Source organism: Oncorhynchus tshawytscha, linkage group LG09 (genome assembly GCF_018296145.1).
Source record: "Oncorhynchus tshawytscha isolate Ot180627B linkage group LG09, Otsh_v2.0, whole genome shotgun sequence".
Lineage (NCBI taxonomy): Eukaryota > Metazoa > Chordata > Actinopteri > Salmoniformes > Salmonidae > Oncorhynchus > Oncorhynchus tshawytscha.
Genome location: NC_056437.1, coordinates 38812983 through 38840820, shown reverse-complemented (window position 1 = coordinate 38840820; position 27838 = coordinate 38812983). Strand labels below are relative to the sequence as shown.

At 42.4% G+C, this 27838-nt stretch overlaps 1 protein-coding gene across 1 annotated transcript; it reads left to right on the top strand.

Moving 5' to 3' along the window:
• Positions 1 to 220: 220 nt before the first annotated feature.
• nup88 (nucleoporin 88) lies at positions 221 to 19740 on the top strand. Its single transcript, XM_024431890.2, has 17 exons — positions 221 to 488; positions 6730 to 6899; positions 7287 to 7412; positions 7800 to 7886; positions 7987 to 8163; positions 9276 to 9462; positions 9669 to 9819; positions 10000 to 10098; positions 10214 to 10301; positions 10441 to 10545; positions 11103 to 11255; positions 11532 to 11657; positions 16256 to 16321; positions 16956 to 17036; positions 17229 to 17355; positions 17447 to 17565; positions 18224 to 19740. The coding sequence occupies exons 1-17, from the start codon at positions 252 to 254 to the stop codon at positions 18285 to 18287; spliced, it is 2163 nt and encodes a 720-aa protein (XP_024287658.1). The 5' UTR covers positions 221 to 251; the 3' UTR covers positions 18288 to 19740.
• The last annotated feature ends 8098 nt before the right edge of the window (positions 19741 to 27838 follow it).

Below are 27838 nucleotides of genomic sequence, written 5' to 3'. Positions count from 1 at the left end.
AAGCATTTTCACTTCGCTGACTGTTATAACATAAATTATTGTTCTATCTGTGGTTACTTTGTATCATTTTGTAGCAACTAAAGGTATTTTATGTATCAACTTTTGAGGCAACTTTCGTTTCAGTGGCTCTAAAAACTATTTGTACGCCTTTAGTTTGCCGCTGGATCTGATTGGATGATCGAGTAGTATGTATTCTGAAGTTCGTGTTCATTGGTACGTTTCTGACGACGTCATTTTCAGACGACGGGAAAATGGCGGCGTTTGCTGGCGAGCGATGGAGAAGCGAGCTACCAAGTCATTATATATTTTTTAAATTACGAGAGAAACTTGATTTGGAACCCAAAGCGAATTGCAGGAAAACTGCAAAGAATCTGACATTTTGCCTCAATGGTGACATATTCGTGTGGAACGACGCAGACAGTGTTTTTTACACGACCAACCTGAGGCAGCTGAATTCGGAGGACAGCATTGAGAGTGTGAAATATCAGGTGAGCACGTTATTCTCGATGGATAACGATTTTAAAGGGTGGTTGTTCATCTTTTTAACGTATTATATTAGCTAAAATAGTAGCTGCGACTCCCATTCATTGGCGCAACATGCAATTGTATTTCACATTGACCTCATCCAGAACAACCCATAATTACCCATGTACTGTCCCCCTAGTCGCTTGTGGAGATATGGGAGGATTGTACAGGTGTAAGCAATATGGAATATATTCCACTACTGTTAGCTACATATTGTAAATTACGCCAGACGCGATAGCTATGTTTCCATTACTGGGCGTTACAGGTTAGTTTATACAAAACGCTCCAGTAGATGTTTCAACTAACCTGCTCTTGGGGATACTGTCAGAAATATATTACGTCTATGTTTTGTACCGCGACAGGTTCCTAACCATCTTAGCTGCCACACATCTAGCATTTCCAATCATATTTGCAGAAACTACTCGTTTACATGCGACATGGCCACGTGTAGAAGACGGTGCGACCCAAGCAAAGATCTTGTTAGATATTTGTTTTGGTCGCACTGTCATCTACTTCTACACCTGGTCATGTAAGACGCATTTCTCACTCGATTAATAAAAAAAAACATTAATTTAATGTCGTTGAGTTTTCTCTGGTTTTTGTAGAACCAACAGCAACTGGACATAGGTATTTATAAGACACCCTCTTCGTTCTCGATTCAGAGAAAAGCGTATCGCCAAGAGCAGGTTAGTTTCAACATGTATGGTGGCATTTTGAATAAGCTAACCTGAAACGCCTAGTAATGGAATCATAGTTAGCACATATCTAGCGTCCAATCTCTAGCTAATAGTCTACCTAGCCCCGGCAAGGTGGAGTTATCGTATTGCCTAAAGTTAAACCTAATGAACTCCTCTCAAATCTTAATTCTCCTTCAGGGGCTAGGGTTTTCTGCTGGACAAGGTCACTGACTTCATCAGCTCCTGATCAATGTTACCATATATTTTTTGGTGATAAGCATTGGGGTTGAGCGATGTCAACCTTTTATCCTATTGTGATTATGTAGCCATTAAACTTTGTGATATACTATGCTATCGCCCCTATTGGCCACCCCCCCCAAAAATCTAATATTAAGAAAACAGCTAAACCAACCGTTGGTCTATAGCTGAAATGTAATGGAACTGGACAAATCATGATGAAAGATCATGTTGAATGCCTGGGTAGAGGCTAAGTGCAGGCAATGGCAAGTGTTTTCTATTATTCCTTTCTGGGGGAGGAGCAGAACAGGTTTGTGTGTCTGTCTGTGTGATGCGGTCATGATGGAGCAGTGACTGTCTGGTGAGAAACGGGCCGTCTTACCGTATAGTGAGCTACAGTATTTTATATGCCTACACCATGGGCTGAATAGAAGCACAATGGGATAATAATTGCTTTATTTGCCTCAAAGCTGTGATTGAGAATAGCCTATGCATTTTGGTTTTTGCTCTTGCACTACACAGCGGATTCAAATAACAAGCTTTGATCATTTGAAATCAGCTGTGTAGTGTTAGGGCAAAAAACTAAATATGCACCAATTGGGTTCCTGAGGACCGAGTTTTGGAAACGTTGGTCTGTGCTTAGGCTATAGACATTCATTCTTGTTATTTTTGAAAGCTACAACTTTAGGACAACACCCTCGCAGTCTAGAATATTTGAGAAATAAGCTACTGTTCATAACTTTAACTTGTCTTAAAGATTTTATGATAGGCCTAGTGGGAGGATAGATTATTGGCCATTTGGTTTTCAACCTCACATGGATGGATTTTCCGGGCATGCATGGATAATTTCTTTCTTAATAGGATAATTATATTTTTCTACTGAATATTGTTTGTTCTCTCATTATTAGTCCTCTGGCTACCTTACGTTTCTAGGCTATTCTAATAACTTTTTGAGATCTCCATTACATTGTTTGATTTGGAGAAGAGATGCATAAAATTATGATGCGTGGCCTTCAGTCATATGGAAACATGATCGAATACAAACAGTGTAGCTATTCCCTCCACAAGGCGATCAAACAAGCTAAGCGTCAGTATAGAGACAAAGTAGTCGCAATTCAACGGCTCAGACACGAGAGATATGTGGCAGGGTCTACAGTCAATCACGGACTACAAAAAGAAAACCAGCCCTGTCACGGACCCCGATGTCTTGCTCCCAGACAAACTAAACACTTTGAGGACAATACAGTGCCACCGACACTGCCAAAACCTGCGGGCTCTCCTTCACCGCAGCCAACGTGAGTAAAACATTAACCACACTGCTAACGTTGTGCCTAACCTTAAACCTATATTAAGATTAAAAGAACATTTTTGTTTTCATAAATTATTACAATATCGCCATATATGGACGTTGTGGCTGTGGTAACTAGTCGAAACCCCACAGGAAGGCATGGTCGTGGTATAAAACGTTTATAAACCTCTGCCAGGATTTTGTTTGGCAATGTTTGATTCTTGCCTGCGTACAGACGGCATCCCTAGCCGCGCCCTCAGAGCATGTGCAGCCCAACTGGCTGGTGTATTTACAGACATATTCAATCAATCCCTATCCCAGTCTGCTGTTCCCACATTCTTCAAGAGGGCCACCATTGTCGTGGAAAGCTAAGGTAATTGAGCTAAATGACTATCACCTGTAGTACTCACTTCCGTCATCATGAAGTGCTTTGAGAGATTAGTTAAGGATCATATCACCTCCACCCTATCTGACACCCCAGCCCCACTTCAATTTGCTTACCGCCCCAATAGGTCCACAGACGACGCAATCACACTGCACACTGCCCTAACCCATCTGGACAAGAGGAATACCTATGTAAGAATGCTGTTCATCGACTACAGCTCAGCATTTAACACCACAGTACCCTCTGAACTCATCATTAAGCTCGAGATCCTGGTTCTCGACCCGGCCCTGTGCAACTGGGTCCTAGACTTTCTGACGGGACGCCCCCAGGTGGTGAGTGTAGGAAACATCTCCACCCCGCTGATCCTCAACACTGGGGCTTCACAAGGGTGCGTTCTCAGCCCTCTCCAGTACTCCCTGAACACCCATGACTGCGTGGCTATGTACACCTCCAACTCAATCATCAAGTTTGCAGACGACACTACAGTGGTAGGCTTGATTACCAACAACGACGAGACTGACTACAGGGAGGAGGTGAGGGCTCTCAGAGTGTGGTGTCAGGAAAATAACCTCACACTCAACATCAACAAAACAATGGAGATGATCGTGGACTTCAGGACACAGCAGAGGGAGCAGCTCCCTATCCACATCGACGGGACAGTAGTGGAGAAGGTGGAATGTTTTAAGTTCCTTGGCGTACACATTACGGACAAACTGAAATGGTCCACCCACACAGACAGCGTTGTGAAGAAGGCTCAACGGCGCCTCTTCAATTTGGCAAACACTCTCCAACTTTTACAGATACACAAACGAGAGCATCATGTCGGGCTGTATCACTGCCTGGTATGGCAACTGCTCCTTCCACAAACGTAAGGTTCTCCAGAGGGTAGTGAGGTCTGCACAGCACTTTACCGGGGGCAAACTACCTGCCCTCCAGGACACCTACATCACCCGATGTCACACGAAGGCCAAAAAGATCATCAAGGACAACATCCACCCGACCCACTGCCTGTTCACCCCGCTATCATCCAGAAGGCGAGGTCAGTACAGGTGCATCAAAGCTGGGACCGAGAGACTTTTAAACTACCATCACCAACATTGAGTGGCTGCTGCCAACATACTGACCCAAATCTCTAGCCACTTTAATAATAAAAAATTGATGTAATAAATGTATCACTAGTCACTTTAAACAATGCCACTTTATATAATGTTTACATACCCTACATTACTCATCTCATATGTATATACCGTACTCTATACCATCTTCTGCATCTTGCCTATGCCGTTTGGCCATCTCTCATCCATATATTATATGTACATATTCATTCCATTACAGTTGTGTGTGAAAGATAGTTGTTGTGAAATTGTTAGATTTTTTGTTAGATATTACTGCATGGTCGGAACTTTTGATTTGATATATATTTTTTAATATAAACAGCTAGACAAGATGGTTAAGGAGTGTCTGTTATAATACATACACACTACCGTTCAAAAGTTTGGGGTCACATTTTTTTATCCATTTTAAAATATCATAAAATTGATCAGAAATACAGTGTAGACATTGTTAATGTTGTAAATTACTATTGTGGCTGGAAACGGCTGAACCGTTAGTCTATTCTTGTTCTGAGAAATGAAGGCTAGTCCATGTGAGAAATTGCCAAGAGACTGAAGATCTCGTACATTGCTGTGTACTACTCCCTTCACAGAACAGCGCTAAGCAGAATAGAAAGAGGAGTTGGAGGCCCTGGTGCACAACTGAGCAAGAGGACAAGTATATTAGTACATTATGCTCTTAAATACAAGTAAAACTAAATGCATGCTCTTCAACCGATCACTGCCTGCACCTGTCCGCCCTGGACAACTACAAATACCTAGGTGTCTGGTTAGACTGTAAACTCTCCTTCCAGACTCACATCAAACATCTCCAATCCAAAGTTAAATCTAGAATTGGCTTCCTATTTCGCAACAAAGCCTCCTTCACTCATGCTGCCAAACATACCCTTGTAAAACTGACCATCCTACCGATCCTCGAATTCGGCGACGTCATTTACAAAATAGCCTCCAATACCCTACTCAATAAATTGGATGCAGTCTATCACAGTGCCATCTGTTTTGTCACCAAAGCCCCATATACTACCCACCACTGCGACCTGTATGCTCTCGTTGGCTGGCCCTCGCTTCATACTCGTCGCCAAATCCACTGGCTCCAGGTCATCTACAAGACCCTGCTATGTAAAGTCCCCCCTTATCTCACCTCAATGGTCACTATAGCAGCACCCACCTGTAGCACGCGCTGCAGCAGGTATATCTCTCTGGTCACCCCCAAAACCAAGTCTTACTTTGGCCGTCTCCCCTTCCAGTTCTCTGCTGCCAATGACTGGAACGAACTGCAAAAATCTCTGAAACTGGAAACACTTATCCCCCTCACTAGCTTTAAGCACCAGCTGTCAGAGCAGCTCACAGATTACTCCACCTGTACATAGCCCATCTATAATTTAGCCCAAACAACTACCTCTCCCCCTACTGTATTTATTTTGCTCTTTCGCACCCCCATTATTTCTCTCTACTTTGCACATTCTTCCACTGCAAATCTACCATTCCAGTGTTCTTTTTTTGTTACTTGCTATATTGTATTTACTTCGCCACCATGGCCTTTTTTGCCTTTACCTCCCTTATCTCACCTCATTTGCTCACATTGTATATAGACTTATTTTTCTACTGTATTATTTATTGACTGTATGTTTGTTTTTACTCCATGTGTAACTCTGTGTTGTTGTACCTGTCGAACTGCTTTGCTTTATCTTGGCCAGGTCGCAATTGTAAATGATAACTTGTTCTCAACTTGCCTACCTGTTTAAATAAAGGTGAAATAAAAATATAAAATAAATACAAATTAGTGTCTAGCCACACAAGTCCTCAATTGGCAGCTTCATTAAATAGTACCCGCAAAACATCAATCTCAACGTCAACAGTGAAGAGGTGACTCTGGGATGTTAGCCTTCTAGGCAGAGTTGCAAAGAAAAAGCCATATCTCAGGCTGGCTGATAAGTAGAAAAGATTAAGATGGGAATAAGAACAAACACTGGACAGGGGAAGATTGGGGAAAAAGTGTTATGGACAGACAAATCCAAGTTTGAGGTGTTCGGATCAAGAACATATGTGAGGCAGAAAAAAATAAATGTGCTGGAAGAGTGCTTGATGACATCTGTCAAGCATGGTGGAGGCAATGTGATGGTCTGGGGGTGCTTTGGTGGTGGTAAAGTGGGAGATTTGTACAGGGTAAAAGGGATCTTGAAGAAGGAAGGCTATCGCACCATTTTGCAACGCCATGCAATACCCTGTGGACAGCGCCCTGTCTGGCCTGCATTCCTCTCTTGCGTTCCGTATAACGGCCATATAACATATTTATTGAAACAGTAATAGGCAAATTACTCGGAATGGCACGTGTGCTGCCCTGCTGTGCGCTGCGATTTTAGTTCAAATAGGCTGAACCATTATCTGACACATCAAGATGTCGTCACCATCAACGATGGCTGTCAATAGACAATGCTGTTGTAATATCACCCAAGCCGGTGAAGTTGAAGACTAACGTCAGATGACTTTCATTTCTTTCCTCAGACTCTGTTGTGCATCAATCCACCACGGTTTGAAGTGTGCCAGGTGTTGCTGAGCCCGACACAGTACCATGTTGCACTCATTGGACAACGGGGTGTCACCGTTCTAGAATTACCACAGCGGTGGGGCAAGAGGTCCGAGTTTGAAGGAGGACGGAGTGAAGTTAACTGCAAGTGAGTATGAAATGTTAGCCCAATACCCCATCTAACATAAATAACTATCTGACCCATCAAAGCATTTTTTTCAGGTTATGCTGGTCCCTTTAGGGATATATAGAACACTGTCAGCACTCAGCGGGGTGCCTACTAGAACAGTTAGGAAGAACCTGGTTCATTAGTTTATTTTTCTGTATAACTGAAGCGTGCAGTGGGCTGGAACTAACTCACCCATATAGCCTACCGTAAGAAAGGATCCCCATCCCACACTCGTTGTCTTGAGTTATAGGGAAAACTAATTTCAGTCCATATGAAATAAACATTCTTTACACCACTCCAAATCCTGTGTTGACTCTAATCCATGGAGTAGATTAACTAAAGATTTGGTTGTTTCCTCTCTACCAGGACTATTCCTGTGGCTGAGCGTTTCTTCACCAGCTCAGCCTCCGTGACCCTGCGGCAGGCCGCCTGGTTCCCCAGTGAGACAGAGGAGCCCCACCTAGTGCTACTGACCTCTGACAACACCATCAGGTAAACATACATGGACCATTTACAAAGCACAATGTCAATGAATTGACGAAATGACTTGTTGTGATAGTGTTTTCTTTTAGAATTTATTTTTTTATGTCTCATCAATCAATGGGTTTGTTAGCTATAGGGCCCCTAGTTATCTGGGGCCCTATGTCCTGCAGGTGATGTATGTGTGTATTAATAGTTTAATATTCATTGTATTTTTGTACTCCCTGACAAAGGCCATGCAGCTGAAATGCGTCTGTTGGTTCCATTGAACATGGCATACAAATAAAGGAATTTTAATTAATTATATGTAGAGTGCCTTGGTCCTCCTTTCTTTTCGATAGTTTTATACCTTATTGGCCATACTATTGCACTGCATTGACATTGTATTGTCGTGTATAGGTTCTACGGGTTGAAAGAGCCTCAGACTCCAGCTAGAGCACTATCAGTTTCCCAGTCAGAGGAGGACAGCAGTGTACACACTCGTGGGTGAGTTATTTCACCCTCTATATTGACCAAATCAAAATGGAATTGACCTACACCCTGCTATGTAGTTTACTAATAAGATCTGTCTCTCACCCCTCCTTAGGCGCTCCTATGCAGCCTCTCTGGGCGAGATCGCTGTGGCTTTTGACTTTGGGCCAGTGGCCGGCGCCCCTCAACAGCTCACAGGCCAGCGGTCCAAGGAGGATGTGCTGGTGTACCCCCTCTACATCCTCTACGAGAACGGAGAGACCTATCTGAGTTACACCAGCCTCGCACACAGGTAAGTGGCTTAGCACCCTCAGCGGGACATTAGAAACTGGAAGCATCCGGTTTTCAGGGGAAAAGCAGGGAAAAGAGGCGAAGCCTGAAAACTGGATGCTTCCTGTGTTCTAAACTTGAAAGTGTGATCTTCTACAATGTTCTACATTGTAGAATAATAGTGAAGACATCAAAACGACAAAGTAAAACATGGAATCATGTAGTAACCAAAAAAGTGTTAAACAAATAAATAAAATATAAATATTAGATTCTTCAAATTACTCTTGATGACAGCTTTGCACACTTGGCATTCTCTCAACCAGCTTCATGAGGAATGCTTTTCCAACAGTCTTGAAGGAGTTCCCACGTATGCTGAGCAGTTGTTGGCTGCTTTTCCTTCACTTAACAGTCCAACTCATCCCAAACCATCTCAATTGGGTTGAGGTCGGGTGATTGTGGCGGCCAGGTCATCTGAAACAGCACGCCATCACTCTCCTTGGCCAAATAGAGGATAAAATCAAAGTGGAGCAAGTTCCAGGTCGCGCGCACCAAACAAAAGAGTCCTTAACACATGGCAACAACAGGACTACTTCTTCATTACTCAAAAGAAAAACATCAACCAATTTCTAAAGACTGACATCTAGTGGAAGCCATAGGAACTGCAACCAGGTGCAGTTCCTCAAAAAAATCCTGGATGTTTGTACTCAGGGTTTCACCTGCCAAATAAGTTCTGTTATACTCACAGATCTACAAAGGGTGGCTACTTTGAAGAATATCCTATATATATATATATATATATATATATATATATTTTTTTAAATTTGTTCAACACTTTTGGTTACTTCATGATTCCATGTGTTATTTCAGTTTTTATGTCTTCACTATTATTCTACAATGTAGAAAATAGTAAAAAATAAAGAAAAACGCTTGAATGAGTAGATGTGTCCAAAATTTTGACTGGTACTGTAGGTCAGCTTAACATTTAGTTTTGTCTGACTGAATTTCAGTTAAGCTTATTCAGTGGACCTTTACAAATATATTATGCTACTGTTTGAGGACATTTTAATAAAAATCATCCATTAGTAAGAATCTTATTTGAATCTCATCCCTAGACCGTGTTCTTCTGTTTTTCAGTTTGGGAAGCCTCAGTAAGCCCATTGGGCCCTTACCCATGTACCCCGCGGCGGAGGATAACTATGGTTATGACGCCTGTGCCGTGCTCTGCCTGCCCTGTGTTCCCAATATCCTGGTCATCGCCACAGAAACAGGCACACTGTACCATTGTGTGGTGCTGGAAGCAGAGGAGGAAGAGGAGACTGGAGTAAGTACTGTACTAGAGTGCAACGTTACAGAATATTCAGATATAAATGTTCTGTGTAGAATGGTTAAGATTGTCTATCCGTTAGAACAGGGAACCTGTTGGCTGTATTCTTTACATATATATCTGCAACATTGACAATTTCACCTCACTGAATACACTTCAGGAGTGTACACTGAGGACTTTTCTTCTCTGTGTGTGATTGACAGGCAGTGGAGCGGTGGTTGCGGGGCTCGGAGGCAGTGCCCTCTCTCTACGTGTTTGAGTGTGTGGAGCTGGAGCTCACCCTCAAACTGCCTGCAGGGGAGGAGGAAGAGCCTGTGGAGTCTGACTTCACTTGCCCAATCCGACTGCACAGAGGTGAGTGGGTCATGCTGATTTGCTGATATAGTTCAATGCTAAAATTGCATCCATTGGTACTTCCCACCAAGTCTCAAAGGTCCACACCCCATCATTATGTTTGTCTAATGTACTTTCAATGTGGTTTTCTTTCTGCGGTGTCTTTTGTTTCATTGAAACTTGCTTTATGCCCAATTTCAGACCCCCTGTGCCAGCACAGATACCACTGCACACATGAGGCAGGAGTGCACAGTGTAGGCCTCACTTGGTTCAACAAACTACACAAGTTCCTCCAGTCAGGTGAGTCCTTCATGTCCAGATGGGGGTGTCAATTCAATTGTGTTGTTTACCATATAAATCAGAGGTGGTTAGTGCATTAATTTGCCTGCTTTGCCATAATGCTCTTTCTCCACAGATGAGGACAAGGATAGTCTCCAGGAGCTGGCTGCTGAGCACCGCTGCATCGTAGAGCACATTCTCTGTACCAGGCCTCTAAGTAGCAGGTATCACAATTATCAAGGCATCAGATATTAATGACATCAAGTTAGGAGAACCAGCTGACTTGTCATTGATTGTCAGCTTGGCAGTAAAGGTTGTTGACTTTGTTTATTGAACAATTATCTCTTCTTTTTCACTCTCCAGCTTGTCAGCTCCAGTACGGGGCTTCTTGATCGTGTCAGACCTGTCTTTGGGTGCAACCATGATCTGCATTACCAGCACCTATGAGTGTCTACTACTGCCTCTCCTGTACGGTTCAGTATGGACTCAAGTGTTTTGGTCAATTACACTTATTTTTTATTTTATTTCACCTTTATTTAACCAGGTAGGCTAGTTGAGAACACGTTCTCATCTATAACTGTGACCAGAGTTACACATGGAATAAACAAACATACTGTCATTAATACAGTAGAAAAAAGAAAAGTCTATATACAGTGAGTGCAAATGAGGTAAGATAAGGGAGGTAAGGCAATAAATAGCCCATGGTGGCAAATTAAGTACAATATAGCAATTAAACACTGGAATGGTAGATGTGCAGAAGATGAATGTGCAAGTAGAGCTACTGGGTGCAAAGGAGCAAGATAAATAAATACAGTATGGGGATGAGGTAGTTGGATGGGCTGTTTACAGATGGGCTATGTTCAGGTGCAGTGATCTGTGAGCTGCTCTGATAACTGGTGCTTTTGATTCTGGAATGATAATAGCCTATTATTTTTAGATTAATTATTATATCAGTTCAATTATTGAAACTGCTATAGATGGGAAACTGTGTCATAGGCTGATGGTGGATGTCTGTGTGTGCCTAGGAGTTCCATTCGGCCTCCCTCTCCTCCCCTGCTGTGTTCCCACCCGGGGGTAGGCTCAGCTAGCTCTCCTCTGCGTGGATTGCATGACGACTCCTTTGAGCAGCACATCCGCAACATCCTGGCCCGGAGCTCCACCAACCCTCTCATGCTCAGGTAACGCACTCACTACAGTGCATTGAAAACACCCCTTGAGGAGATCTTGGATTTGCACAGATCCCAATTGACTCCATGGCAACATGCTTTGGCGTCATGCTGTGTTATTTTTTACATGTAGTATCCTCCCTTGTTGCTGTTTTTGTGAAGGACAATTGTTTCTCCATGACCTGACCTGATAAATGTTAGATAAAACTCCCCCTATAACATGCACAAAGGAACACTGTTAGCCTTGGTTTAGTGTGTGTACTCGGTCCTGTTGTCCTGTGTGTTTAGGGCAGGGGACAAGGACACATCGTCTCCTCCTCCAGAGTGTCTCCAGCTGCTGAGCAGAGCCACCCAGGTTTTCAGGGAGGAGTACATCCTCAAACAGGACATTGCCCGTGAGGAGATGCAAAGAAGGTAAATGTCACTCCCATTAACAGATCCACTAATGCACATACACATACAGTACCAGTCAAAAGTTTGGACACACTTACTCATTCAAGGGGTTTTCTTTATTTGTACTATTTTCTACATTTTAGAACAATAAGTGAAGACAAACTATGAAATAACACACGGAATCATGAAGTAATTAAAGTGTTAAACAAATCAAAATATATTTTATATGGGAGATTCTTCAAAGTAGCCACCCTTTGTCATGATGACAGCTTTGTACGCTCTTGGCATTCTCTCAGCCAGTTTCATGAAGTGGTCACCTCGAATGCATTTCAATTAACAGGTGTGCCCTGTTAAAAGTTCATTTTTGGAATTTCTTTCCTCAATGAGTTTGAGTCACTCAGTTGTGATGTGACAAGGTAGGAGTGGTATACAGAAGATATCCCTATTTGGTCATAGACCAAGTCCATATTATGGCAAGAACAGCTCAAATAAGCATAGAGAAACAACAGTTCATCATTACTTTCATCATTACGAACTGCCTTATTCAGGGGCAGACCGACAGATTTACCTTGGCAGCTCGGGGATTCAATCTAGCAACCGAAACGCTCTAACCACTAGGCTAACTGCCACCCCATGAAGCTGGTTGAGAGAAGGCCAAGAGTGTGCAAAGCTGTCCAGGCAAAGGGTGGCTACTTAGAAACAAATCAAAATATATTTGAGATTTTTCAAACAATTTTTTTTTGTTACTACATGATTCCATATATGTTATTTCATAGATTTGATGTCTTCACTATTATTCTACAATGTAGACAATAGTACAAATAAAAACCCTTGAATGAAAGTAGGTGTGTCATCTTTTGACTGGTACTGTATAATTAATCAATAACACATATGATCACTTGAAGTTTTAGTTTGGATATTAGTGCTGAGCGTTTAACCAACATTTCGAAGGGCTGTTCTGTTTTTTTTTTTTTTAAATCAACTAATTGACCGACTTCACTTTAATTATGTTAACTCAAAGTACAATCATTCAAGAGGGAGTGAAATTAAGTCAAGAACTATGTGGGACGCTGAGCTGATTGGGAGTTTAGGTTAATATTCAACCTAGTTCAGCACAAACTTGGTAATGAACTACAATTACCATAATCCATTGCACCTGTTCTTTCCGGTCACAGACAAAGGTTGTTACAGGCACACCATATGAGACTGCATGAGAGAGTAATGACAACACAATGACGAGAGGGATAGAGACAGTTCGTAAGGTAGCTCTACCCGATTGTTAGTTAAAGTAGTTGGTAAAAAACAGTCTTGAAAGTATGCCTTATCTACTTTGAAGAACTAGTAAAAATAATTTGTCACCCAGAAAGCTACTGCTAGCCTAGCCAAATAGGATGACTTGTTCGAATGGGGAGCACAGAGATGATAACAGATGGCTGGCTGCCACTTACTGCCTGAGCAGAGATGAGATGATGACTTATTTTTCATTCTTTAAAGTCATCAAATTAAAACCTAGTAATATATACAACTGAAATGTGAATGAATTAGACTTCTGCCCTATGTACATATAAATTATATTCAATGCCTTCAAACTATTCATACCCCTTATTCCACATTGTTATTACAGCCGCAATTCAAAATGCATTAAATCTTTTTTTAATCACCTATCTACACACAATAACCCATAATGACAGTGAAAACATGCTTGTGGAAATGTTGTTTGCAAAGGTATTAAATTCAGATCTAATTTACATAAGCATTCACAATATGTTAGAATCACCTTTGGCAGCGATTACAGCTGAGTCTTTCTGGGTAAGTCTAAGAGCTTTGCACATCTGGAATTTACAATATTTGCACATTCTTAAAATTATTCAGGCTCTGTTTTATTTAGTTGTTGATCGTTGCTAGACGTTTTCTTTTTTTATCCTAAAAAAAAACTCCCTAGTCCTTGCTGATGACAAGTGTACACATAACATGATGCAGCCACCACCGTGCTTGAAAATGTTAAGAGTGGTACTCAATGATGTGTTGTGTTGGATTTGCCCCAAACATCTAATGCTTCGTATTCAGGACCAGGAGTAAATTTCTTTGCCACATTTTTGGCAGTTTTACTTTAGTGCCTTGAATGTTTTGGAGGATAAAAAAAAAAATCTGTACAGGCTTCCTTTTCAGTCTGTCATCTAGGTTAGTATTGTGGAGTATCTGCAATGTTGTTGATTCAGTTTTGTCCTATTACAGCCATTAAACACTGTTTTAAAATCACCATTGGCCTCATGGTGAAATCCCTGAGCGTCTTCCTTCCTCTCCGGCAACTGAGTTAGGAAGGACGCCTGTATCTTTGTAGTGACTAGGTGTATTGATACACTTGAGATGGTGTAATTAATAACTTCACCATGTTCAAAGGGATATTCAATGTCTGCTTTTTATTTTAACCCATCTACCAATTAGATGCCCTTGTTTGCGAGGCTTAAGAAAACCTCCCTGGTCTTTGTGGTTGAATCTGTAGGAAATTCACTGCTCCCCGGCCAAACCCACCCCTTAACCCAGACAACACTGGGCCAATTGTGCGCCGCGCTATGGGACTCCCGATCATGGCCGGTTGCGATGCAGCCCGGGATCGAACCCGACTTTGTAGTGATGCCTCTAGCACTGTGATGCAGTGCCTTAGACTGCTGCTCCACTTGGCAGGCCAACACATCTCAATTTTAAATCCATTTTAAATTCAGGCTACAACAACTAAATTTGGAAAAAGTCAAGGTGTGAGTACTTTCAAGGTACTGTGTATATACAGTGCATTTGTAAAGTAGTCAGACCCCTTGACCTTTTCCACATTGTTACGTTACAGCCTTATTCTAAAGTTTTATTGTTTATTTTCCCTTAATCTATACAGTACCGCATAATGACAAATCCCAAACTTTTTTAGCATTTTTTGGACATTTGAAACTGAAATCACATTTACATAAGTATTCAGATCCTTTACTCTGTACTTCTGTTGAAGCATCTTTGGCAGCGATTACAGCCTCGGGTCTTCTTGGGTATGATGCTACAAGCTTGGCACACCTGTATTTGGGGAGTTTCTCCCATTTTTTTTTTTCTCTGTAGATCCTCTCAAGCTCTGTCAGGTTGGATGGGGTGCGTTGCTGCACAGCTATTTTCAGGCCTCCAGAGATGTTCGAACAGGTTCAAGTCTGGGCTTTGGCTAGGCCACTCAAGGACATTCAGAGATGTGTCTGAAGCCACTCCTGCGTTGTCTTGGCAGTGTGCGTAGTGTCGTTGTCCTGTTGGAAGGTGACCCTTCTCCCCAGTCTGAGAACCTGCTCCAGAGCGCTCAGGACTTCATGGAGGATCTCTGTACTTTGCTCCGTTCATCTCTCCCTCGATCCTGACTAGTCTCCCAGTCCCTGCCGCTGAAAAACATCCCACATGATCCTGCCACCACCATGCTTTACCGTTGGGATGGTGCCAGGTTTCCTCCAGATGTGACGCTTGGCATTCAGGACAAAGAGTTAAGTCTTAGTTTCATCAGACCAGAGAATCTTGTTTCTCATGGTCAGAGTCCTTTAGGTGCCCTTTGGCAAACTCCAAGCGGGCTGTCATATGCCTTTTTTACTGAGGAGTGGCTTCCATTTGGCCACTCTACCATCAAGGCCTGATTGGTGGAGTGCTGCAGAGATGGTTATCCTTTTGTAAGGTTCTCCAATCTCCACAGAGGAACTCTGGAGCTCTTTCAGAGTGACCATCGGTTCTTGGTCACCTCCCTGACCAAGTCCCTTCTCCCCCGATTGCTCAGTTTAGCCGGGCGGCCAACTCTAGGAAGAGTTGGTGGTTCTAAAATTCTTTGGCCACTGTTCTTGGACTTTCAATTATTGCCCTGTTGAGAAACAAATGATACGCCATCCCATCTGGTTTGTGCTATCGCTACAGAGTGCTGTGGTATCCATGCTTCACGGTGGGAACCACGCATGCGGAGATCATCCGTTCACCTACTCTGCGTCTCACAAAGTTAGTGGTTGTAACCAAAAATCTCACATTTGGACGGATTTCTACCAGTCTAATGTCCATTGCTAGTGTTTCTTCGCCCAAGCAAGTCTCTTCTTATTGGTGGCCTTTAGTAGTGGTTTCTATGCAGCAATTCGACCAGATTTGCGCAGTCTCCTCTGAACAGTTGATGTGTCTGTTACTTGAACTCTGAAGCATTTATTTCGGCTGCAATTTGAGGCTGGTAAGTCTACTGAACTTATCCTCTACAGCAGAGGTGACTCTTGTTCTTTCTTTCCTGTGGTTTTTGCAACTGCACTTAAAATTTAAAAGTTCTTAATTTTCTGGATTGACTGACCTTCATGTCTTATAGTAATGATGGACTGTTGTTTCTCCTTGCTTATTTGAGCTGTTCTTGCCATCTGCCATTCCTATTCTGATATCCATTATTTTGGGGGATGTGTGTATTAGGTATTACTGCACTGTTGAATATAGAAACATAAGTGTTTCACCACCCATGTGATAAAATCTGCAAAATATGCGTACACTACCAACTAAAACGTGATTTTACACACACACACACACACACACACACACACACACGTGTCCATGTGAGGAAGCATGTTGACGGGTTTCTTTTTCAGGGTGAAACTGCTGACCGGACAGAAGAACAAGCAGCTGGAGGACCTAGCCCTGTGCCGAGAGGAAAGGTGAAATCGGGACAAGTTTCCCAATAAACATAGAACTTGATGCCCATGGCCAATGTTCCCTCTAAACATGTGCGCAGCTGCGCACTTCCTCCAGACTGCCGCGCAGAAGAAATGCAAGAGATTGAACTTAACTGAGTTCGCCCAATTTTAGTTTGCACTATATAGATTTTTTTTCTCTGATTGAATCAACATTTTAATGAGAAAAATCTAGCTTTACAAGATCAAGTCTGATTTTGTTGTAGGTAGAGCCCGAGCGCAGCGTGGGTAGTCCCTACTAGCGGTCTTTCAATCACGTGAATGAAAGCCCTATTCAGATCAGTTTAGCCCAGTAAGGGGCGCAATTTTCACTAGGGACTGGGACATGCCCCCCCCCCCGTTTTATCACTTGAATGTGATAGAGGTAACGATTGGCTTTAGGACATTGCAGACACCTCCGAGCGGTTGGGTAGGATGTTTCTAAAACCAAAGTTGCACCTCTGAGCCCAGTTATAAGTATAGGTCAGCAATGGGCAGTTACTGCTTCCTACAAGAGTACAAAACGGAAGCATTTGAAGTACAGAGGCTTCATATGAGCTTCACCTGCATTTCATATACTTGAGAGCTATTCTTCATTGTGTATTTATTTTATCAATAGGAAAAGTTTGCGAGAGTCTGCAGAGCTTCTGGCTGATAAGTACGAGGATGCCAAGTATCGCCAGGAAGCCACCATGAACAGGTAGCTAGATACGCTCGTCTTTCAAATCTAAACTTTCTTCCGGGCTTTAGTTTCAGAAGTCATTGAAATGGTCAGATGCCCAAGCAACATAACTGATTTCATCTCAAAACTAATGCGATCTGCTTCAGAGCTTCTATTACAACATATGACCCTATTTCCTCCTTCTCTGACTTGTGTTCTGTACTATACCAGGGTGAAGCAGGTTCTGGGCAGTCTGCGCAGTCAGCTGCCCGTTCTGTCTGACAGCGAGAAGGACATGAAGAAAGAGCTGCAGACCATCAACGACCAGCTGCGTCACCTGGGCAATGGCATTAAACAAGTGGGCTGCCTTCTTGAGGTCTATCGTCGTCATCATCAGAGCTCCTACTGGTTCATAGTAATAATTGGACTGGTGTTTTATCTTCTTCCAGGTAAATATGAAGAAGGAGTACCAGAAGAAACAGATGGACAAAGGGCTGTCTCCAGCCAGAGCTACTGTCGCCCTCAACCCCCACCAGAGGAAGTGTGTCCAGGGAGTGATAAAGGAACAGTGAGTATGGGCAGCTCTTCCCTGGGTGGCATACTAGTTTTTGCCAGCCTGTTGACCTTATGACACCCATTGATCTCCTTTGTTTGTAGAATTTAATGTTGGTCCTGAGTCTTGTCTAATATGATCTGGTGTAACGGAGTTAATGTACCATAAGCTCACTCCACAGCTAGCTTGAAATGTTGCAGATGGGAGACATTGGTACCTTTTTGGGTGGCTCAAACCATTGGAATGTTGTTAAGGAGGGCGGTCACGTGTTAGCAAAGCAGAGGTCTCAAGTTCAAGCCAGGTATGAACTGAATCGGAGAGGGAAGGGGTACTCGCTAACCAAGCAATGTGACATGTGTAACAATGGTGCCGAGTGACTCCGGTGCGTAGTTGGGCTTAGCTCGGCGGCTGGGGTGACTGTGGCGAGTTTAATGTGAGTGAGTGTAACAGAGTGAAGAACGTACCATAAGTGCACTCCACAGCTAGATTGATTGAGCCATCCAATTTGTAGCTTTTGGGTTGCTCAAATCGTTTGAATGTTTGAGGGCGGTCACGTGTTAGCCAAGCAGAGTTCCCAAGTTCAAGTTAGCTAGGAGCCGAAGAGGGGGGACGACGACATCCGTAACACTTGCAGTGGTCTTTCCTGACAGCCTTGTTTCCTTCTCTCTTCCAGGGGAGAGCACATAGGAGAAATGATGAAACAGATCAAGGACATCAAGAACCATTTCAGTGTCTGAGCTGTTAACGGAGCCATCTTTCATCCACAGCTGTACCACTGCTTTCCAAACAACCAAAATAATAATAATGAAGCGCTATTGTGAATATTCAGTCAATGCTTGCTAAAATAGTCTGTCTTATAAGGCTAGTCATTGTGTCTGCCAGTCACATTTTTGGAACCAGTAGTTGAAATGAGAAAATCCCCAAGGTTTTATACACTATGTATGTTTGTCTATCTGGAGAATAAAATTTGTGTACAGTACTGCCTATTTTAACTGCATGAACAGTTAGCTCTGCATATGGGCCTTGGTGGAGATGTTCTTCAGTGTCACCATTAGACAATGGATCCTTATCTCAGTTAATCTCCTATCGTGTGATTTACTCCTCCGTCAGTGTGACATGAACCATGCATCGCCATACCTTTTTGATGCATAGGTTAGACCAGCTAAATCTATTCATGGTCTTAAAACAAAGGGAGATTCAATCCGCTCTATGGCACGATTTGAATTTAAAAGCAATGATTCTGCATTCACAGTAAATGCTGCATATGTCGGGTCAATGGGAAATTACCTTTTTTTAAATTTAAATTGCGCTATGATCTTCAAGGTCAAGATTGAATCTAGCCCTAATACTCGTTTTCCATAGCATACCCATCTTCGACCCTTGGGTGGATGAGCTTTCTGCCCAAGATGCATTTCCCATTTATTTTAGTATCTGAAATGCCATTTGTTAAGAGCCTTTGAGGATTGCCCTCCATCGAAGAATTGTTTTTTAGGGATAGTCACGCATACCATAAAGTACAATTTGATTAATTAGATAATACAGAAATACACAGTACTGTATTGACTTTTGTGAGGGGGGCCTAGCAGAAGCATGCAGAGAACTCAGGATTTAGTTTAGATTCCTCACAATATTACTGTTCTGCAGGCAACATTACACCACAGTGAAATCCTAAAATGAAAGCCATGGCCTTGTTTATGGCCAGCCCAAATTAAGGGGTTGTTTGAGACAATTACACACAGTAGCACTATCCAAGGGAAAGGTAGGCGAGTTATTCTATAAAAATGATAGAACCCCAACGTCTTTTGTTAAGTCCGACTGTTAAGAATTCAATGCTTTACAAATAAATGTGCTGTGAGCATGTGGTAGTGAAGGAGTTAAGAATACATGGCTTAGACACTTTAAAGTCTACACCTGTTGTATCCGGCGCATGTGACCAATACAATGTCTTTATATGAATCAACCCTTTTCTCTGTAATTTGGTTCAATTTCTACTGTCATTACCAAATGGGGAACATTGTCATGAACACACCAACCCAAAGCAAGAGGTCTCTTGATGGATATCCAACACACGCACAGTATAGAAGTCCTACTGTGCCAGATCAAACTTTCAGGGAGTGAAGTGAATTTAAAAAATATTACACAATCCCTTTTTTTGTGTTTTTTTTGCAAGCAATAAACATTTATCTTTCAGTACAAGTTCATCTGGCTTCCTTACGCATATCATCAAACTATTAGATGGACAAAACATAGCAGGATTCTTTGATACATCTACATGTCTTGAGTTGATATTGTAGTACATGCAAGTCAAATAATCAATGATCTCCAACGTATTCTTAATCACATTAATACAACAATGTTCATCCAAGATTAAGCAGCAGGAAATATTTTTCTAGGTATTGTTTTACAACAAAAGCAATACATCAATGTCTAAAGAGTTTCCATAGAATCACCCTAAGAACCCTGTCACATCAGCCAATGAGTGATAAAGCATTTTACCCACAGAGAACTTAACTACCAGCATTTAAAACTGACTAGAGAAATGAGCTGAAACATTCAAATGCAAATAGTTCACGGTGCATTATATTTTTGGAAAAGTCTGTATTAAGTAGATCAAAATGTAGAAGCTTTTTCTTCTCTAAAGCCAACCATTCTTTGACGTTAACTGCCTGTTGAGATTCCTTGAACAACCCATGTTGAAAATGTACTATGTTGCTGAACTAGCTTTTCTGATGCCAGGGTAATGATCATAACCCTCATTGCCAAAACCATATTCATTCTGATCCAAAAATTCCATCTTCCATCCATGCCCAGTGATCATTGGTCAATGATTTGACCATTCTGTCCAAGGGACATGAAACCAACAGGAAGAGTACTCAACCAGCTCCTTGGAAACAAAGTAAAACTCAAAGTAGGATACAACCAGGATGATCCAACTGATTTTTCACACTATTCATAATTTCCACTGAGACGTTACACTTAAGCTGACCAGGATGCCTTCTCTAGTCCCTAGTAGAGGTGAGCGGTTATGTTTTATCCACTGATGTTAGAGAAACGTCAGAAGGTGCTCAAGAAGTTATGTGCCAGAAACTCCATGAAACTAGTTACAGTGATGGTGAATCAGATAATGTTCAATGTGGACACTTTACAGAAAGACTATGTCATTGCCCCCCTCAAATGACTTGAGGTTGCAAGAGTATTGGTGACTAGTGATGCAGCCGGAACAAAACTATACATGTGAAATGAAATACAAAATATCAAGTAGCGAGAATAATTTTTTTGCAAGAGAAACAAGCCAGACTATATTTTCAAAAACAATTTACCATTAACATCCAGGCCTGTCGCACAAAAAGACTCACTGAAAATGTCAAAAGGAATATTGTCAACAGTGATCCTGACCATTTAAAAATCCACCCTTCAGAAGTCAATTAGTTAGTTCTACGGATTATCCATTCCCAGGGTTGGGTAGGTTACTTTCTAAATGTAATCTGTTACTAGTTACCTGTCAAATTGTAATCAGTAACAACTTTTGGATTACCCAAACTCTGTAACAATCTGGTAGAAGGACAACGCTGGAGATTGTCCGGCCGATTGGCCAGTACTGTCGTCTGACGGTGTGTCTCACAAATCCTGACCGGTCAACTAAAAGAGGTAAGCAGACACCTGTTGTGAAAAACTAAAGTTCTGCACATTGGAGTTATCCAAATTTAGTTTTGTGAGACACCTGTTTGATGTAAGTTACTAAATTTAAACTATTGTGACATGTGATATTGGAATATAGTTGAGAAGTAATATCTTCATTGGCAACTGCAATTTTATTATTGATCAACAATACTTAATGATGCATTGTGTATGGGATGTACTAGTATGCCTGGCTGGTAGGTGGTAACAGAGAGCACTTACTACATGTATGAATGGTGGGTAACGGGTGACCACCAAAGCGTGAATGGATAGTCTGGGACTACATGTATGAGTGGTGGGTAACGAGTGACCACCAAAGTGGGAATGGAAAGCCATATGATGCGAATGTGATGTACTAGGCAGGGCCAAGTGTGAATGACGGATAATTAAATTGATGACTCAGACTTGAGACCGATTTAGCCTTTGGGAAAGGGTCTCTCTAAGGTCCTAACAAAGCATAGGTGTGTGTGTGGAGTACATCGGGTAGTGAAGTCGGCGCACTGACTACCAAGTTTGAGTGAGGCATTAAGCATTAAGTTGTACTAGAAACGTGATCCGGTTGACACGTTAGTCATATGGAGTGATTGTATTTTTTATTTTGTACATTTGGTATTGAAGTAAAGGTGATAATCCGGGGGACACTAGACTACTTAATACCCTAGGGGACCCACAGTGCATAATTGAGTTCTTACTTTAGACCTAATTGGGGGCCGATTTAGCCGTAGGGAAAGGGTACCACTTGGGTTTTAGTAAAGGCATAGGTTGTTGACAGTTTTGTAGTGTACATAAAATGTCGTTGAATATAGAAAAGGTGTTGAAAATGCTGAAGTCCACTCTAGAATTGAATGAAGGCAGAGACGATAAGGAGGGGAAGAGACGGGGTGAGAAGCTGTACAGAGAATGGACAGAAGGTGGGGCCATTGCGTATCCCACTGGTCTGCTTGCTGGGGTGAATGAAGATTTGTGGAGTTTAATTAACCTATATAAAGACTTTAGAAATTGCCACCATAGACATGTTTTTCTAAAAAAAAAATCAATGAGTTTAGATAAAGCCAAACAGTGAGACATTTAGTTAAAATGTGGAAACATGGGAAAAGGCAGACAGAAGAGCCCTCACCCGCACTGCAGAGACCTTGAAGGTTGGAGAGCAGAGGAGAAGTTTTAGAAGGGAGCCAGGACAAAAGGAAGAATTGGACATGTGGAAAATGAAAGGGGCGCTCCTACATGATAATGTCAGAACAGAAGGATAATATACTAATCTTACCTACGTCATTATTTAGAGTAGGTAAGGTTGTTACCTGGGCAGAGACAGGTATCAAAAGGGGGATGGGTAAATTGTGGTCTAGGATAAGTTAGTGGCCTATTGGATAAGAAACTAAAGATATGATCAGATAAAACATATGAGAAACTGTTTGTTAACCAAGCCTGTATGTCCAGGATTTTATGCATTACAGGTGAACTACAGGTGAAGTCACTCAATCCAGTCCCAGAGGCTTGTTGGGGGGACCATACCAAGGACTCCTGGTGACAGCTAGCTGAAAGAGCTACCCGGATTCATATCGCACGGCAGGAGGGTAGGACACAATGACACTGTCGAACAATAAACAGTGTTTGAGAGGAGAACTGGAATTAACAGAATTCCGGGGGCCATCTCTCCAATGAAGTAACCCTCCCTGTCCTGTCACCCCTGTTTTTGTTTATAGAAGTGAAGATGTGTCTGGCTCTTGCTAAGTGATGTGTTCTCGGGGAAAGGGTGGGGCTTCACATGGAAGCTGTTCGTCTGAGCTGTCTTATCGTGGGTGACATATTCCTGATACAGCACGTCCTACTTGAGTATGCGGAGAGTGGTAATTTGACCCAGGGTTTAGACAATGAGGATTTTGTTCCAAAATAAGCATAAGAGATCCCTAGATCTGGGTAGACAGGAAGTTAGAGTAGAGGTTGGGAAGGATCTCTCAATGGAGTTTTATGTAGATCAAAATGGAGTCTCTAACTACATGGCAGTCTAGGACTCTGAGCCATTATGGCATCGGTGCAGGTTCCCATATTGATCGTGGACACAGGTCATAGCTCATTTGGAGGGAGAGGGCTACAGTGCCTTGCGAAAGTATTCGGCCCCCTTGAACTTTGCGACCTTTTGCCACATTTCAGGCTTCAAACATAAAGATATAAAACTGTATTTTTTTGTGAAGAATCAACAACAAGTGGGACACAATCATGAAGTGGAACGACATTTATTGGATATTTCAAACTTTTTTAACAAATCAAAAACTGAAAAATTGGGCGTGCAAAATTATTCAGCCCCCTTAAGTTAATACTTTGTAGCGCCACCTTTTGCTGCGATTACAGCTGTAAGTCGCTTGGGGTATGTCTCTATCAGTTTTGCACATCGAGAGACTGAAATTTTTTCCCATTCCTCCTTGCAAAACAGCTCGAGCTCAGTGAGGTTGGATGGAGAGCATTTGTGAACAGCAGTTTTCAGTTCTTTCCACAGATTCTCGATTGGATTCAGGTCTGGACTTTGACTTGGCCATTCTAACACCTGGATATGTTTATTTTTGAACCATTCCATTGTAGATTTTGCTTTATGTTTTGGATCATTGTCTTGTTGGAAGACAAATCTCCGTCCCAGTCTCAGGTCTTTTGCAGACTCCATCAGGTTTTCTTCCAGAATGGTCCTGTATTTGGCTCCATCCATCTTCCCATCAATTTTAACCATCTTCCCTGTCCCTGCTGAAGAAAAGCAGGCCCAAACCATGATGCTGCCACCACCATGTTTGACAGTGGGGATGGTGTGTTCAGGGTGATGAGCTGTGTTGCTTTCACGCCAAACATAACATTTTGCATTGTTGCCAAAAAGTTCAATTTTGGTTTCATCTGACCAGAGCACCTTCTTCCACATGTTTGGTGTGTCTCCCAGGGGCTTGTGGTAAACTTTAAACGACACTTTTTATGGATATCTTTAAGAAATGGCTTTCTTCTTGCCACTCTTCCATAAAGGCCAGATTTGTGCAATATACGACTGATTGTTGTCCTATGGACAGAGTCTCCCACCTCAGCTGTAGATCTCTGCAGTTCATCCAGAGTGATCATGGGCCTCTTGGCTGCATCTCTGATCAGTCTTCTCCTTGTATGAGCTGAAAGTTTAGAGGGACGGCCAGGTCTTGGTAGATTTGCAGTGGTCTGATACTCCTTCCATTTCAATATTATCGCTTGCACAGTGCTCCTTGGGATGTTTAAAGCTTGGGAAATCTTTTTGTATCCAAATCCAGCTTTAAACTTCTTCACAACAGTATCTCGGACCTGCCTGGTGTGTTCCTTGTTCTTCATGATGCTCTCTGCGCTTTTAACGGACCTCTGAGACTATCACAGTGCAGGTGCATTTATACGGAGACTTGATTACACACAGGTGGATTGTATTTATCATCATTAGTCATTTAGGTCAACATTGGATCATTCAGAGATCCTCACTGAACTTCTGGAGAGAGTTTGCTGCACTGAAAGTAAAGGGGCTGAATAATTTTGCACGCCCAATTTTTCAGTTTTTGATTTGTTAAAAAAGTTTGAAATATCCAATAAATGTCGTTCCACTTCATGATTGTGTCCCACTTGTTGTTGATTCATCACAAAAAATACAGTTTTATATCTTTATGTTTGAAGCCTGAAATGTGGCAAAAGCTTGCAAAGTTCAAGGGGGTCGAATACTTTCGCAAGGCACTGTATATGAATCCACTGACCCAGTATGGGCTACAACAACTGCGATACAACTCTCCTTCCGTGGCCTCCAATTGCTCTTAAATACAAGTAAAACTAAGTGCATGCTCTTCAACCGATCGCTACCTGCACCTACCCGCCTGTCCAACATCACTACTCTGGACGGCTCTGACTTAGAATACGTGGACAACTACAAATACTTAGGTGTCTGGTTAGACTGTAAACTCTCCTTCCAGACCCATATCAAACATCTCCAATCCAAAGTTAAATCTAGAATTGGCTTCCTCTTTCGCAACAAAGCATCCTTCACTCATGCTGCCAAACATACCCTTGTAAAACTGACCATCCTACCAATCCTCGACTTTGGCGATGTCATTTACAAAATAGCCTCCAATACCCTACTCAACAAATTGGATGCAGTCTATCACAGTGCAATCCGTTTTGTCACCAAAGCCCCATATACTACCCACCATTGCGACCTGTACGCTCTCGTTGGCTGGCCCTCGTTTCATACTCGTCGCCAAACCCACTGGCTCCATGTCATCTACAAGACCCTGCTAGGTAAAGTCCCCCTCAGCTATCTCAGCTCCAGTAGGTATATCTGGTCACCATAGCATCTTCCACCTGCTTTAGCACAACTGCTCCAGTAGGTATATCTCTTATTTGTATTTCTAGTCACCCCATGTCACTCCATGCCACCATGGCCTTTTTGCCTTTACCTCCCTTCTCACCTGTAACTCTGTGTCGTTGTATCTGTCGAACTGCTTTGCTTTATCTTGGCCAGGTCGCAATTGTAAATGAGAACTTGTTCTCAACTTGCCTACCTGGTTAAATAAAGATAAAATAAATAAATAAAATAAATAAAATGGAAGGACAAAGTATACATTGATAACATTGGGGTTCCAAGGCTGTGGACTGGATTAATTATATTTATTATAATCAACAGCGCTTTAACAATTATACCAGAGATGCTATTAAAGGTTTTGCAGAACAGACTGAAGCAACCAGCCTGATGGCTTGGCAGAATAGAATTGCATTACATATGTTATTGGCTGAAAAGGGAGAAGCATGCGTGATTATCGGGACCATGTTTGTGCTTACATCCCAAATAACACAGCTCCGGACAATCGTGCCCGAAGCCTCAGCTGGTTTGACCACCCTGGCTCACGGTTTGGCAGAAAACTCTGGGGTGGATACTTCTCTGACTAATTGTTTTGATAGCATGTTCGGAAAATGGGAAAAAATATTATGATCACTGTGTTATGGGATACATTCACCTGTGTGACTGTTTTAGTTTTATGGGGCTGTTGTCTAATTTCCTGTGTATGAGGCCTTATTTCCAGGACTCTGGAGAAATCGATGGAAATAGATGGTGAGGTACCAGCGGATTCCAGGTTCTGACCCGTGGAGTGCTGAATGTATGTCTACAGAACAAGTGGACGAAAATTATAAATTAAATTATATTAAATTGGGAGGGTGTCCGTATGGGGATTACATGATAACCGACTTGGGACAGTTCTGGGATTGGAGAAGAGGGTATCCTTATAGCATAGGGGATCCCACAAAGGTGGATAGATTTTCCATGATATGGGGAAAACCTGGGAGCACTGTTGAACTTTGTAAAGGTGATGAAATCCTACTAACCATCAAAACTATTAAGCTCTCTGATGCAGGCACTTACACCCTCGGACTACAAAGGACCGGGACAGACACGATGGGTGTGTTTTCTATTAAGGTGCTGCCAAAACCAGAGGTCCCAGACGAACCAGGGCCAGACACACTCCTCTACCACCCCTGGACCGAACCTGCCACCACTGTGTTAAAAATCCCACTCAGGTAATTAATGTTAGAGACTATTCAGCTATTGATCAATTAGGCACTGAGACTGGTTTTGATGGTAGGGACATTTTGTGGCTGTCTTATATGAGGTATACAGCTAAGACCCTGAAAAGAAAGGACTGCTTGAGTTACATGAAACATTGGTCATGCTAGACCTGTTCTGGCTACACACCCATTTGCTATAGGAGAAGGAGAGGGCTGATGTGTGGTGGATCTGTGGACCCAAAAGAGTGCTGAGACCCATTCTTAGAGGAGACTGGCAAGGTACGAGTGCTCTGACCAGTTTGATAATTCCACTGACCATTGTTGATGTTACTGCTGAACAGCTGTTGGGTTCTGTATCCAGGGGACCTGAAAACATTCCATCCCATGGGAGACATAGACGTAGTGCTCCATGGACAGAGGATGTAGTTGACATACACACTAACCTGTTGGGAGTGCCAGTGGGGGTTCCTCATGAGTTTCAGGCCTTGGGTAGGAATGATGGACTCTGGCACTTACTACCTATTATGGGTCCAGCCATAGTGGATGCAAGGCAGACTGCATGGATTAATTACATCTACTATAATCAACAGCGTTTTGTGAATTACTCCCGTGATGCACTCACTGGTATGTCTGAACAGTTTGAGGCCACATCTAGGGTTGCCAGACAGAATAGACTTGCTTTGGATATGCTTCTTGCCAGTCAGGGGGTGTCTGCAAGATGTTCGGTGAACAATGTTGCACGTATATTCCTAATAACACCAGTCCAGATGGTAGTATATCTAAGGCCCTTAGTGGGCTTGATGCACTATCTGCTGAGATGAGGACCATGGCGGGGGTGGAGGAGTCTGGACTGTTCTCTTGGTTGGGAGCCTGGTTTGGTAAGTACACTGGTATGGTGGTTACTGGATTTCTGACCCTAATTCTTGTATTTTTGTTATTGCTTTTGGGTTGTGCTGCTTGCATCATACTGTGTTTTAAGAAGTCTGTTACAGATGTGGTGAAGGCTTCAGGCATGATGCCTTTGCTTGATGCTCCAGTTGGAGAGGCTGATACTGAATCATGCGCTTGATGC

Excerpts from the sequence above, each read along its gene's own strand:
- nup88 (XM_024431890.2), top strand. The coding sequence starts at position 252 with ATGGCGGCGTTTGCTGGCGAGCGATGGAGAAGCGAGCTACCAAGTCAT. Across the intron at positions 10,546-11,102 it reads TGTCTACTACTGCCTCTCCT|GAGTTCCATTCGGCCTCCCT; the intron begins GTACGGTTCAGT and ends GTGTGTGCCTAG. Across the intron at positions 17,566-18,223 it reads CAGGGAGTGATAAAGGAACA|GGGAGAGCACATAGGAGAAA; the intron begins GTGAGTATGGGC and ends TCTCTCTTCCAG.